We start from the raw sequence: 14,999 nt of genomic DNA, 5'->3' as shown, positions 1-14,999 counted from the left end.
ATGTATCTGCCACTGCTGACATTTTCCATGAGAGGAGCAGGGGATGAGAGGTGGGTTGCAGTTGTACACTGTAGCTCCCTGCCAGCCACCCGCTTATCTAGGCACTGGCAGCATCCTGAAACACAAGGACCCGGAGCATTAAAGCCTTATCTCTGGATTTTCCCTAAATATAGACACTTGGGTTAAATCAAGCACAGTCAGTCACTTACATTTAATGTTACCATGGCTTGCGCAACACCGTGGCGGTGCATTTTATAGCAGGGCAGTGTGGATTTTCAGACACACACAGAGAGAGAAGAGAGGGATAGACACGGTGTGATTTACAGATAAGAATGCAAGCAGACTGAGATGGCAGGCAGCTATGTTAAGGCTGAACTTAAAGGATAAGCCAAGGCCAGGCATCAGTAAGGTGGGCTGGGAAACCAAACCTTACCAAGCCTATACATGGTTCTGTCCTGAGAGACTAGTTGACTAGTCAATCAAAAGTAGTTCAAAAGGGTTGGGAAATCTTCTGTTAGTATCGGATATTGAAGATGGCGACGACATCGTGATGTGACAGACGATGTATAGCCCATTTCAACTTGACCAGCACCACGCAGTAAGGAGCTGACCGTGCAGCGCACAGCCGGGCCATGCCAAGTGGCCTATTTCTTTGCTATAGCCTGCATAACCTATTATTTCAAGATGTTAAACAATTTACAGAATGCAAGAGAACAATGTAGACAGATGTAAGATTTACACCAAGCAGTGCAAAATGTCCAGTCAAACCCCCCCACTCCCTCTCTGAATGTTGGAAGATCTGGGTCATATAGCCAAAGAGCCAAATTTGGAATTTTCTCTCCATTAGATATGAATATGACTTCGGTTTTTTATGCATGCTGGCTTTGTCCCGCCACGCTACCTCATGATCAAACAATGAATTATCTAACGGAGTTCTAGGCTATAAGAAAGTTAAGTTGTTTATGGATAACATAAAAACATGATTGGCCTAAGGTAATAATGAGAGCGGTAGAACAAACAAGAGCAAGATAGAAAAATCGAAAGATAGTTTGAACAAACCTTACAGTTGAAAGCCTAGTCTATTATACAATAAATTATTCATGCACCCCTCATTGCTGTTGTGAACAAAATGGCCAAAAGCCAAATCCTACTAATTAAAAAACAGCCTATCAAAAGCATTAAGTTAGTTATGAAAAGTAATTCTCAAATAAGCTATTCTAATAAAGTGTTTAATGTCCTAGAATTGCAGCTTTCAAAATGGGAACAATTGTGAAAGTCAGTCTACTCTCTCACAGCTTTATTTTGAATGACAAATATTACAGGTAACAAGAAGTGAAATTGAGCAAACAAGATCAAGATGGAAAAATCTAATGAGAAGTTAAAAGATACAGACAGCTGAGTAAAGCTTATGAAAAGACATATGTAGAGTAGGCCTATTTCCATTGCCTATTGTTAGCAATGTAGGCTACAATGTATAAAAGCCCAGGCCTAATAAGAATGTAAAATTAGTCAGCGATGTGAATTATTTAATAATTATCCAGTTCTGGGGACAGCAGAGTTGCGTGCTCTGCAGATGGAAACCTTGATGATTTTAGCTGCCTTTCCCCCTCCCCCTCTAATTAAAAAAAAAAAAAAAATATATATATATATATATACACACACACATACATACATACATACACACTGCTCAAAAGAATAAAGGGAACACTAAAATAACATCCTAGATCTGAATGAATGAAAAATTCTTATATACTTTTTTCTTTACATAGTTGAATGTGCTGACAACAAAATCACACAAAAATGATCAATGGAAATCAAATGTATCAACCCATGGAGGTCTGGATTTGGAGTCACACTCAAAATTAAAGTGGAAAACCACACTACAGGCTGATCCAACTTTGATGTAATGTCCAAACCTCTTCATCCTACCCCCTCCTTTTTCGAACATTGTTAAAAATCGCGCAACTTTTCAGCGTCCTGCTACTCATGCCAGGAATATAGTATATGCATATGATTAGTATGTGTGGATAGAAAACACTCTGAAGTTTCTAAAACTGGTTAAATCACGGCTGTGACTATAACAGATCTTGTGTTTCATCGAAAAGCGCAAGAAAAACTGCTCACTGAAAGCTAAAAATAATATCCATGCGTCACTTTCATGGATTGTTAAAAGGGCACAAAATTAATTATGGACCTGCATGCAATTCCTACAGATTCCACACGATGTCGCCATTGTCGTCATTATCCGGGGAGTTTTTGTTGGTAAATCCAACTAACTGGATTCCATTTCTTCCGGTCTCCACCAGGATGTTTTGAAGTGCACATTTTCAGCCATTGACTTGAAGACGAGGAGCTATTGAATACACATCGCCCCGTGAGCATTTTGATAGATTATAAACGTTTACTAATACCTAAAGTTGGATTACAAAAGTATTTCGAAGTGTTTTGTGAAAGTTTATCGTCGACTTTTTTAATTTTAAAAAATGACGCTGCGTTTTAAAACATGTTTTTTTCTGAATTACACAGCTTCCATAGATGGCTATTTTGGGTATATATGGACCGATTTAATTGAAAAAAAAAAGACCCAATAGTGATGTTTATGGGGCATATAGGAGTGCCAAGAAAGAAGCTCGTCAAAGGTAATGAATGTTTTATATTTTATTTCTGCGTTTTGTGTAGCGCCGGCTACGCTAAATCTTTTGTTTACGTCGCATTCAGGCATTTTGGGGTGTTGCATGCTATCAGATAATAGCTTCTCATGCTTTCGCCGAAAAGCATTTTAAAAATCTGACTTGTTGGCTAGATTCACAACGAGTGTAGCTATAATTCTATACCCTGCATGTGTATTTTGATGAACGTTTGAGTTTTAACGAGTACATTTAGCATTTAGCGTAGAGCATTTGCATTTCCAGGTGCCTAGTTGAAACATCTGCGTCTCAAGTAGGATCAAGAAGTTAAAACAAGTCAAAATGAGGCTTAGTAGTGTGTGTGGCCTCTACGTGCCTGTATGACCTTCCTACAACGCCTGGGCATGCTCCTGATGAAGTGGTGGATGGTCTCCTGAGGGATCTCCTCCCAGACCTGGACTAAAGCATCCGCCAACTCCTGGACAGTCTGTGGTGCAACGTTGGTGGATGGAGCGAGACATGATGTCCCAGATGTGCTCAATTGGATTCAGGTCTGGGGAACGGGCGAGCCAGGCCATAGCATCAATGCCTTCCTCTTGCAGGAACTGCTGACACACTCCAGCCACAGGAGGTCTAGCATTGTCTTGCATTAGGAGGAACCCAGGGCCAACCGCACCAGCATATGGTCTCACAAGGGGTCTGAGGATCTCATCTCGGTACCTAATGGCAGTCAGGCTACCTCTGGCGAGCACATGGAAATGCCACCCCACACCATGACTGACCCACCACCAAACTGGTCATGCTGGAGGATGTTGCAGGCAGCAGAACGTTCTCCACGGCGTCTCCAGACTGTCACGTGCTCAGTGTGAACCTGCTTTCATCTGTGAAGAGCACAGGGCGCCAGTGGCGAATTTGCCAATCTTGGTGTTTTCTGGCAAATGCCAAACGTCCTGCACAGTGTTGGGCTGTAAGCACAACCCCCACCTGTGGACGTCGGGCCCTCATACCACCCTCATGGAGTCTATTTCTGACCCTTTGAGCAGACACATGCACATTTGTGGCCTGCTGGAGGTCATTTTGCAGGGCTCTGGCAGTGCTCCTCCTTGCACAAAGGCGGAGGTAGCGTTCCTGCTGCTGGGTTGTTGCCTTCCTACGGCCTCCTCCACGTCTCCTGATGTACTGGCCTGTCTCCTGGTAGCGCCTCCATGCTCTAGACACTACGCTGACAGACACAGCAAACCTTCTCGCCACAGCTCGCATTGATGTGCCATCCTGGATGAGCTTCACTACCTGAGACACTTGTGTGGGTTGTAGACTCCGTCTCATGCTACCACTAGAGTGAAAGCACCGCCAGCATTCAAAAGTGACCAAAACATCAGCCAGGAAGCATAGGAACTGAGAAGTGGTCTGTGGTCACCACCTGCAGAACCACTCCTTTATTGGGGGCTTCTTGCTAATTGCCTATAATTTACACCTGTTGTCTATTCCATTTGCACAACAGCATGTGAAATTTATTGTCAATCAGTGTTGCTTCCTAAGTGGACAGTTTGATTTCACAGAAGTGTGATTGACTTGGAGTTACATTGTGTTGTTTAAGTGTTAAGTGGTCCCTTTATTTTTTGGAGCAGTGCACACACACACATCTATTAAAAATATTTTAGTGAGTTACAATTAATAAAAGGAAATTCATTAGGTCCTAATCTATGGATGTCACAAGACTAGGAACACAGATATGCATCGGTTGGTCACCAAAAAAAACAAAGTAGGTGGGTGGATCAGAAACCAGTCAGTATCTGGTGTGGCCACCATTTATTTGCCTCATGCAGCATGAAACATCTCCTTCACAGAGTTGATCAAGCTGTTGATTTTGGCCTGTGGAATGTTGTCCCACTCCTCTTCAAAAAGGTTGTGCGAAGTTGCTGGCTAATGGCAGGAACTGGAACACACTGTCGTACACGTCAATCCAGAGCATCCCAAACATGCTCAATGTGTGAAATGTCTGGTGAGTTTGCAGGCCATGGAAGAACAGGGACATTTTCAGCTTACAGGAATTGTGTACAGATCCTTGTGACACGGGGCTGTGCATTATCATGCTGAAACATGCAATGCCGGTGGTTGAATGGGCCCTCAGGATCTCATCACAGTATCTCTGTGCATTCAAACTGCCATCGATAAAACAGAATTGTGTTTGTTGTTCGTAGCTTATGCCTGCCCATAACCCCACCATGGGCACTCTGTTCATAATAGCAAACCACTTGCCCACACAACACCATACAAGTGGTCTGCGGTTGAGAAGCCGGTTGGACGTACTGCCAAATTCTCTAAAACGACGTTGGAGGCGGCATATGGTAGAGGAATGAACATACCAGTCTCTGGCAACAGCTCTGGTGGACATTCCTGCAGTCAGCATACTAATTGCATGCTCGCTCAAAACTTGAGATATGTGGCATTGTGTTGTGTGACAAAACAGCACATTTTAGAATGGCCTTTCATTGTCCCCATCACAAGGTGCACCTGTGTAATGATAATTCTGTTTAATCAGCTATGCCACAACTGTCAGGTGGACGGATTATCTTGGCAAAGGAGAAATGCTCACGAACAGGGATGTAAACAAATTTGTGCACAAAACTTGAGAAATAAGCTTATGTGCGTTTGTAACATTTCAGCAAACATGTATTTCAGCTCATAAAACATGGGATAAACACTTTACATGTTGTGTTTATATTTTTGTTCGGTCCAGATAATCTGCTTTTACCTAACAGAGTGACACAAAATAGGTCTTAGAATGAACTTTCAGACGATCCACAATATCTTGACTTTAATGTTCTCTAAATAAGCTTTGCTGTACAATTAAAATGTCAAATACACTGCATTTCAAACAGTCAGCAATAATCTAAATTATTTCAGGGCCCGTGAAATGCTACCCAAGCTAAATATAGGCCTTCCACAAACATACCTTTCAATAATTTAATCAAAATAGTTTAACCCGTCTTTTTTGCAATAGTCACTGATCTGGCTTTCAAGTCAGTCTACGAAAATGGCCTTTGTTACAAATTTAACCAAAACTATGCATAACGCACATTCACTAATAATGACTAACTTCTTGTTGCAGGTGTTTTAGAAAACTAACACAGGTCTCAAACAATCTCAAGCTCGTGTGCTAGTGAGTAGCCAGCTAATCTTTATATGTCAAGTTTAGCCAATAATTTTTATCCATTTGCTAGCTAACAAGGCAGAGCAGTTGAATTGTTATGAACACACTTCGGTGTCTCCCCAACTGTTTAAACAGCATATTAGCCTGTCCACTTTGTTCAGATGTTGAAATTAAAGGGGCCTAGCTTATTTCTAAGAACGAGTTGCCAATTCCTTATATAAAATTGTGTTCTATGTTTATTGCACATTTATTAAACAGAATAGACAGCTAGTATAACAGTCATTGTCTAAAATGCAGCTACTGGTACCACAACGCTGCACGTAACAAACCTCGCATTCATTTTCCAGAAGCAATGTTCATTGACGCTCCCGTTTGAGTAGTTTCTGCTCTTAGCGCAATTTGAGTAGTTGAAAAATAAAAAAGGGTCTCGTTAGAGAGGTTCACTTCTCTAACACAGTAAAATAATGTCTCCATTTGTTTCGGTGTCTATATGACCAATTATGTTGGACCAAACCTGATAGACCTGAGAGTTCAGTGTGTCAAATCAGAGGGCCTGTTGTCCGGGCCTCTGGCAGTCTCTATGGGGGTGCCACAGGGTTCAATTCTTGGGCCGACTCTCTTCTCCGTATACATCAATGATGTCGCTCTTGCTGCTGGTGAGTCTCTGATCCACCTCTATGCAGACGAAACCATTCTGTATACTTCTGGCCCTTCTTTGGACACTTAATTAACAACCCTCCAGACGAGCTTCAATGCCATACAACTCTCCTTTCGTGGCCTCCAATTGCTCTTAAATACAAGTAAAACCAAATGCATGCTCGTCAACCGATCGCTAACTGGACCTGCCTGTCCAGCATCACTACTCTGGACGGTTCTGACTTAGAAAATGTGGACAAATACAAATACCTAGGTGTCTGGTTAGACTGGAAACTCTACTTCCAGACTCACATTGAGCATCTCCAATCCAAAGTGAAATCTAGATTTGTCTTCCTATTTCGCAACAAAGCGTCCTTCACTCATGCTGCCAAACGTACCCTCATAAAACTGACCATCCTGTCATTTTCAAAATAGCCTCCAATACCCAACTTAATAAATTGGATGCAGTCTATCACAGTGCCATCCGTTTTGTCACCAAAGCCCCATATACTACCCACCACTGCGACCTGTACGCACTCGTTGGCTGGCCCTCGCTTCATACTCGACCTGGAGCCAGTGGGTTTGGCGACATCTACAAGACCCTGCTAGGTAAAGTCCCCCTTATCTCAGCTCGCTGGTCACCATAGCAGCACCCACCTGTAGCACACATTCCAGCAGGTATATCTCTCTGGTCACCCCCAAAACCAATTATTCCTTGGCCGCCTCTCCTTCCAGTTCTCTGCTGCCAATGACTGGAACAAACTACAAAAATCTCTGAAACTGGAAACACTTACCTCCCTCACTAGCTTTAAGCACCAGCTGTCAGAGCAGCTCAAAGATTACTGCACCTGTACATAGCCCATCTATAATTTAGCCCAAACAACTACCTCTTCCCCTACTGTATTAATTTATTTTATTAATTTATTTTATTAATTTATTTTGCTCCTTTGCACCCCATTATTTCTACTTTGCACATTCTTCCACTGCAAATCTACCATTTTAGTGTTTTACTTGCTATATTGCATTTACTTCCCCACTATGGCCTTTTTTTGCCTTTACCTCCCTTCTCACCTCATTTGCTCACATCGTATATAGACTTATTTTTCTACTGTATTATTGACTGTATGCTTGTTTTACTCCATGTGTAACTCTGTTGTTGTAGGTGTCAACCTGCTTTGCTTTATCTTGGCCAGGTCGCAATTGTAAATGAGAACTTGTTCTCAACTTGCCTACCTGGTTAAATAAAAATAAAAAAAGGAAGTAAAAACTCAAAATGCAAATAGCGAGTTGAAACCGCTTGTCAGAGGAAGAAGTGATCTCCCATCTTTGTTGCTGTGAGTGGCAGGTTAGAGGCTTGGTGTGTGTAAACAAAGACGAAGAGGTGAAGCGAGAGGTTTCAATCTCACAAAAATCTGCACAAAAATAAGCCCAATGCATTTCTATGGGCTTATTTTGGACCTAAGCTTGCAGCCACCCTTCCCGCCTTTGGGACAACGACTTCCATTGTTAGGGTGGAGACATGCGCATCTCATCATTATATACAGATCTCTGACGTAAATGGGAAGGTGTACACCTCAGAAGGAGCGAAGGAGGCGAGACCAAAAACATGTGAACAAGTGGCTCATGAATAAAAATACAGGCATTTGACATATTGTCAAAAACTCATTATTTATTTAACTCGATATATCCCCCAGCCCCAACTAGCCTAGGCTAGTAGTGGCGTACTACGCAGTCATACTTTTGAAGGCAAAATAATGGGCTGCATTACAGCAAGGCAAGGAATAGACTAGATTAGGTCCAGTCATACCTTTGAAGGCGGGCAGCTTTTGCAGCTCTCTGTTGTTGCTGAGGCTGAAGCGGGACGAGCTCTGCCTCTTGTCCTTCTTGACAGGCATCTGGGAACCCAGCTGCTTGCCCTTCAGCAGCTGAGTGGTAGGAGGGACACTGTTACTGCCTTTTCTGTTGGAGCCCTGCTGTATGAAGGGAGGGAAAGAGTAGAGGTGGATCAGAGCATGCACCTGGGTTTGTTCATGAGACACCAAACGAAAAAAAAAAAAAAGACAAACGGGGAGGGACTATTCATTTCAAAAGGTTTTAGCACAACCCAGTGTTGTCCCCAATCTCCCCTAGGTTGGATATGTAATCTGGTGAATGTGGGCTGTTTCTCCTGTTTTGTCCCATCTGCCTGCTGGGATCCATTCATCACCACACACACACGACAACAAGGGGGGTGGGAATTGTCAAATGAACTTAGAACCTCAACTAATTTTGCCCTTCACACTACAAGACAGGGGTTTAGGGTTTTAGGCCTTCTTAGTGAGCCGCCGGCTGGCTGACTGTCTGGGAGACTAAAGCTGCTGAACCCCGTGATGGGCCTGGATTACTGACGCATGTGACCCAACCGAAGGTCTTTTCTCCCGCTGATTCATTTACCCAATGTGTGCCAGCTCCTTACTGTGTCAGCTTATTTTTACCTTCAAATAACAGCGTTAGCTTCATAAATGTGTGGGCTTAATAGCTTCATATACTGTATTCGCTTCATACTGCGGCTCGTCAGGCCCTTGGGTTAGAGATTGAATAAGAGGAGTGGTTCAAACATCCAAAACACACAAGATGGATAGAAAATAGGTTTAGCTATATCAACCTGAGAGGCAGAAATGTCTGTTCAGAAACCAGCAGAATACATTAACAGACCTCTTTGCTTACATTTAGTGCCCTTTTTAACCTTGCTCAAACAATAAGATAATGCCAGCTCACAGACCATTGGCGCTTAAACAAAGGAAATTACCAAGCCTGAATCAGCCTGTCTTAATATGACTCCCATGTTGTCGTCGTTGTCCCATTGACGTCGAAAGCTTAGAGCCCTAGTGCCCAAAAGCATCCATGAGGAGAGTGGAGCCTGGCTGTACGCAGGGAAGGGGTGGGGGAGTAATACAGCAACAGCTTGTTGTCCATCGATTTAAATTTGACACAAGGTTGGCACATTAGCAGATCTGCCTCATGGCTGATGACACACAGTAGAAACATAATCCAGGGTTATAACCCCAGAGAGAAGAGCAGACTACACAAAATAAAGAAATGCATTACTGGGTGTTAACAAGGGACATCTTCCATTCTATTCGTTTTTTTCATTACCGATTGGTTTGTGTGTTTCTGTGGGTTTAAGGCCACATCTTCATTTTGGTCTTCAGTAGATTTTCTGATTTGAACAGACATAGCTAATCATCTCAAGTGGTCTCAGCGCACAATGGTAGTAGCTAATGTTTTGCAAACATTTTTACCATCCATTCTGAAGGGATAGTGGCTACCTAGTCTGATTAAATCAAGCTGTAATACAGTCTGAAACTGCCTGCAAAAATCATGTAAATGTTCATTACAAGCCAGAATGTTATATAAAATGACATTTAACCCTACTCTACCGGTTGTCTGTGCGGTATGTCTTTCAGCTGTGAAAGCGAGCTTTGGTGATTAAATTTCACTTCCTTCTGTTTTAAATACAATTTATCAAGACAAATATGATTATTCATGTTCTGAATCGTTCAGTGGGGTCTTTAACATTATATCAAAAAATATTTCACAGCGATACGCTTGTTTTTGTGAGAAATCATCCATTTTTGGGGGGGAATTTCAAATGAATATGAAAAGTGTATACTAAAAATAGACTTGTTGTTTAACAAAAGAAACTGACACGTGCGCAATTATGAGGCAAAACAGACAGTTGGCTTAGACAGTTGAAAACATGCAAACCTTATTGTTTCCAAATATTTATTGAAATGAGCACTTGTCTCTCAAATACAGTTGTTGTTGGTTAGTTAACAAATAATTGCCATTTTAGCATAGACATGACATCAGTCAACACCTCAAAACACCATAGTGCCCTCCAAGCTCGCCGTCAAGCTCGAGACCCTGGATCTTGACCCCGCCCTGTGCAACTGGGTACTGGACTTCCTGACGGGCCGCCCCCAGGTGGTGAGGGTAGGCAACAACATTTCCACCCCGCTGATCCTCAACACTGGGGCCCCACAAGGGTGCGTTCTGAGCCCTCTCCTGTACTCCCTGTTCACCCACGACTGCGTGGCCACGCACGCCTCCAACTCAATCTTCAAGTTTGCGGACGACACAACAGTGGTAGGCTTGATTACCAACAATGACGAGACGGCCTACAGGGAGGAGGTGAGGGCCCTCGGAGTGTGGTGTCAGGAAAATAACCTCGCACTCAACGTCAACAAAACTAAGGAGATGATTGTGGACTTCAGGAAACAGCAGAGGGAACACCCCCCTATCCACATCGATGGAACAGTAGTGGAGAGAGTAGTAAGTTAAGTTCCTCGGCGTACACATCACAGACAAACTGAATTGGTCCACCCACAGACAGCATCGTGAATTGGTCCACAGGAGGCTGAAGAAATTCAGCTTGTCACCAAAAGCACTCACAAACTTCTACAGATGCACAATCGAGAGCATCCTGTTGGGCTGTATCACCGCCTGGTACGGCAACTGCTCCGCCCACAACCGTAAGGCTCTCCAGAGGGTAGTGAGGTCTGCACAACGCATCACCGGGGGCAAACTTCCTGCCCTCCAGGACACCTACACCACCCGATGTCACAGGAAGGCCATAAAGATCAAAGGACAAAAACCACCCGAGCCACTGCTTGTTCACCCCGCTATCATCCAGAAGGCGAGGTCAGGACAGGTGCATCAAAGCTGGGACCGAGAGACTGAAAAACAGCTTCTATCTCAAGGCCATCAGACTGTTAAACAGCCACCACTAACATTGAGTGGCTGCTGCCAACACACTGACTCAACTCCAGCCACTTAATAATGGGAATTGATGGGAAATTATGTAAAATATATCACTAGCCACTTTAAACAATGCTACCTAATATAATGTTTACATACCCTACATTATTCATCTCATATGTATATGTATATACTGTACTCTATATCATCTACTGCATCTTTATGTAATACATGTATCACTAGCCACTTTAACTATGCCACTTTGTTTACATACTCATCTCATATGATATATGAGTATATACTGCACTCAATACCATCTACTGTATCTTGCCTATGCCGCTCTGTACCATCACTCATTCATATATCTTTATGTACATATTCTTTATCCCCTTACACTTGTGTCTATAAGGTAGTAGTTTTGGAATTGTTAGCTAGATTACTTGTTGGTTATTACTGCATTGTCGGAACTAGAAACACAAGCATTTCGCTACACTCGCATTAACATCTGCTAACCATGTGTATGTGACAAATAAAATTTGATTTGAACAAGACATGGTATCCATAAGACACGAGCCACCTACGATTCCCCACACGGCAGCTTCTTGACATTGTTGCTAGTGATCTGACCATTTAGAATCATAACGCATGCCTTCCAGCCACATCGATGCACACAGCATTTGTGTTGTCAGCCAACCACTCCATAAAACAAATACTACATGTCATGTCTCAAAATGTCCATCTAACCTCTATGGTTTTATGTCCTGCAGATATGATATGACAAATTCAATGAGAAAGTGGAGCCTGTCAGGTAAAGAGCAGCCTTAAGGCTGAAATATATAACTTTGAGGAACCTGACTAAATTCACATAGATGTGTAATAGATCTGTCATTCTCATTGAAAGCAAGTCTAAAAAGCAATAGATATGTTATATGTGGGCTATTTCTATGCTTCCCGTTCTTAAGTTTAGTTTTTGCAGGGCCTCGAGTGGCGCAGTGGTCTAAGGCACTGCATCGCAGTGCTAGCTTTGCCACTAGAGATTTCGGGATCGTGTCCACGCTCTGACACAGCCTGCCACGACCGGGAGACCCACTATTGGGTCGTCCGGTTAGGGGAGGGTTGTCCTTATCCCATCGCGCACTAGCGACTCCTGTGGCGGGCTGGGCGCAGTGCACGCTGACACTGTCGCCAGGTGTACGGTGTTTCCTCCGACACATTGGTGCAACTGGCTTCCGGGTTAAGTGGGCATTGTGTCAAGAAGCAGTGCGGCTTGGTTGGGTTGTGTTTCGGAGGACGCACGGCTCTCGACCTTCACCTCTCCTGAGACCGTACGGGAGTTGCAGCGATGTGACAAGACTAACTACCAATTCGATACCACGAAATTAGGGTGGGGAAAAAAATACATGTTTTTTATAAAATAAAAAAAGTTTAGTTATTGAGTCTTTAACTTTAGGTTTTGTACACCAGCTTCAAATAACTGAAAACAATATTTTTGGTTATGGAAAATATATTTCAGAGGTGTAGAAGGTACTTTGATTCCCTACACTATACTTGCTTGTTTTGTCAAACTATTAGAACTTTTGCAACCACGAAATGGCAAAAACATTTCTGCATAATCCATCTTTAATTCTTGCACAGAACCCAGCCTAGCTGACACGACGCAATTTTCCTGATTTTGTAGCACTTTTTTCTCTGGCCTTCATTAGTCACCATAATAATGGCCATCATACAAGAGTAATAACACGCATAACATTTGAACAAATTATGTTAGAGACATGAAGTTTGGACCATTGGTGTTCTTATGGGAGTATCTACACAATAAACATTTTACCTATTGGACAAAAGAGATGCATTTATGATTGGCCACCCTAAAATGTGAGAAAATATCCACAGGAAAGTATTGTAGTGGCTACCATGTTTTTGAAACTGACTTCAACACTAACAACTAGTGTCGTCTCCATGTGATTCAGGTTGAAAACAGCTACTTGGATAGACCAAATAGCATCCAAATGGAAACGCTTTTATTCAAAACCAAAGTTAATTCATATTTAGTTGGTTATATAACGTTAGCTAACATGCTGACATTATAACATGCCGCATGCACTGCAAATAAATGTACACATACATGTTATTCAATCATTGCGTGCGCCAACGAGTGTCTGCATAGCCAGGCGCTAAAATAAAACTTGGTTATATTTGTGATGCGCTGCAAGTCCCGCCTCTCCCATCTCCTCATTGGTTTTTAGGAGGATATACCCACATGGGTGATTAAAAGATGAACTGAGGTCCACACTCCAGTTGGTGGTGGTAATGCAGCTTAAAGTTGTTTGCCAACCACCATATAAAGTCCAAAGAACAAGCCTGAAGGAAGAGAGATTAAAAACTAACTGTTTACCCTTTCATCTGTGGATTAATTGTCTGAGTAGAGGACCTTGTGCATTTCAGGTAAAATAACAACCAATGTTTATATCCAAGGCCAAATTTGCCAGTAATAGCAAGCTCGCTAGCTACATTTCCATAAATGTTTAATGCTTTTTGACCTGTCCCCAAATTAATATAGTTGGTTCAGTTTGTATCACAGATCCAGCTGTGATTGAGAGTCCCACAGGGCAGCGCACAATTGGCCAAAGACGTTTGGGTTTGGCCGGTGTAGGCCATTGTAAATAATAAATTTGTTCTTACCTGATTTGCCTAGTTAAATAAAGGTTAAATTAAACGTTTAATTTTTAAGTAGAGTCTATTGCTGGTGGACAACATAATCATGCAAGCGGTGTGGTCAGCATGCACATGTTATAAAGTTACCTCAATGTCCGAGTTCTCTTGTCCTCCAGTTTTGCCAACTTTTCCATATTTAGGAGAGTCCTGTAAAAAAAATGGAGATGCAATATTCACCAGTCAGCTAATGTGAAGGGACAGAGGCAAGTTTTGACTAACGTTAAATTAGCTAGTACTTTAACTTTTCCGCTAACTAAACTGTTTGACAGTTGTGGTTAGTTAAACAAGTTGACTTTAAAAAAGTTAATTTTGTAGCAAACGTTAGCTAGCGTTTTCATGTACCACAAAACGTACATACGGTAACGTTAGATATTAACGTTACTCAAACTATAGCTAGCTTCACTACAACACTCAGGTAGCTAGCAAGCCTAGTTAGCTAGCTGATGATGCGTTGATGGGACATTACAAATATCGCGTCGATGGGTGTCTGTTCGTAGTTTTAAAACATAAAAAAACTAGCTAGTTTTGTTAGTACTCTGCACTAGTATCAACTGTTTTGCAAACTCCTAACTCACCTTCTCTTTTTTCGCTTTATTCGGCATTGCACAAAAATAACCGCCGTCGTTCCCGTTTTGACACACCGAAGCTAAATCCTGACAACTCTCCACTGCACTAGCCGTTCGCCTATCCTCTCGGATATGATAGGCTGATATCTGTCAGGTGACTCAACGTGCTCTTAAAGAGTGCATTGGAGGGAGTTCTTTATACCTTCGTGATGGAAGCACCCTGCCAGCGAGACAAATTACAGCATAAGTAAAGTATACAGTCATTGGGTGGGTCTTGTTCCCTGTCCAACGTGGCAGGTTGCAGTTTCTTTTAATGTGTGGGGCTAACTTTTTTATTTTTTTATTAATCTGCAGGAGACCATTCAGAATGGTCTGTTATCTATAAATTATTTGTATTTGTGTCAGATGCTCTGACACATCTATTTCACAAATAAATAACGATGCACATTAGCAAATATGTGTATGTAGCTATTACTAGTAGCTACTGTAGTTAGTGCCTTAAACAACATGTTCAACATGTTCATGCCGACCTCTTTCAGTCACTGTGTGGGGTAGTCATGGACG

General features: G+C 42.3%; 1 protein-coding gene across 4 annotated transcripts in view; it reads right to left on the bottom strand.

Moving 5' to 3' along the window:
• The window catches only part of LOC110529847 (serine/threonine-protein phosphatase 2A 56 kDa regulatory subunit gamma isoform), a 40,383-nt gene extending 25,775 nt beyond the window's left edge, over positions 1-14,608 (bottom strand). For 2 of the 4 annotated variants that reach the window (XM_021612444.2, XM_021612446.2), the window contains exons 1-3: positions 14,445-14,600; positions 13,957-14,016; positions 8,225-8,387 (exon numbers count right to left, since the gene is read on the bottom strand). In XM_021612444.2, coding sequence (XP_021468119.1) covers positions 8,225-8,387; positions 13,957-14,016; positions 14,445-14,471 — 250 coding nt within the window. In that variant the 5' untranslated portion in view covers positions 14,472-14,600. Of the gene's footprint in view, positions 1-8,224; positions 8,391-13,956; positions 14,017-14,444 lie in introns of all 4 variants that reach the window. The other 2 variants (XM_021612442.2, XM_021612445.2) reach the window with 2 other exon arrangements.
• Between the last annotated feature and the right edge of the window lie 391 nt (positions 14,609-14,999).

Source organism: Oncorhynchus mykiss, chromosome 8, assembly GCF_013265735.2.
Source record: "Oncorhynchus mykiss isolate Arlee chromosome 8, USDA_OmykA_1.1, whole genome shotgun sequence".
In the NCBI taxonomy this organism is placed as follows: domain Eukaryota; kingdom Metazoa; phylum Chordata; class Actinopteri; order Salmoniformes; family Salmonidae; genus Oncorhynchus; species Oncorhynchus mykiss.
Note: the sequence above shows the minus strand (reverse complement) of the source record. Positions and strands in the feature narration are given on the sequence as shown.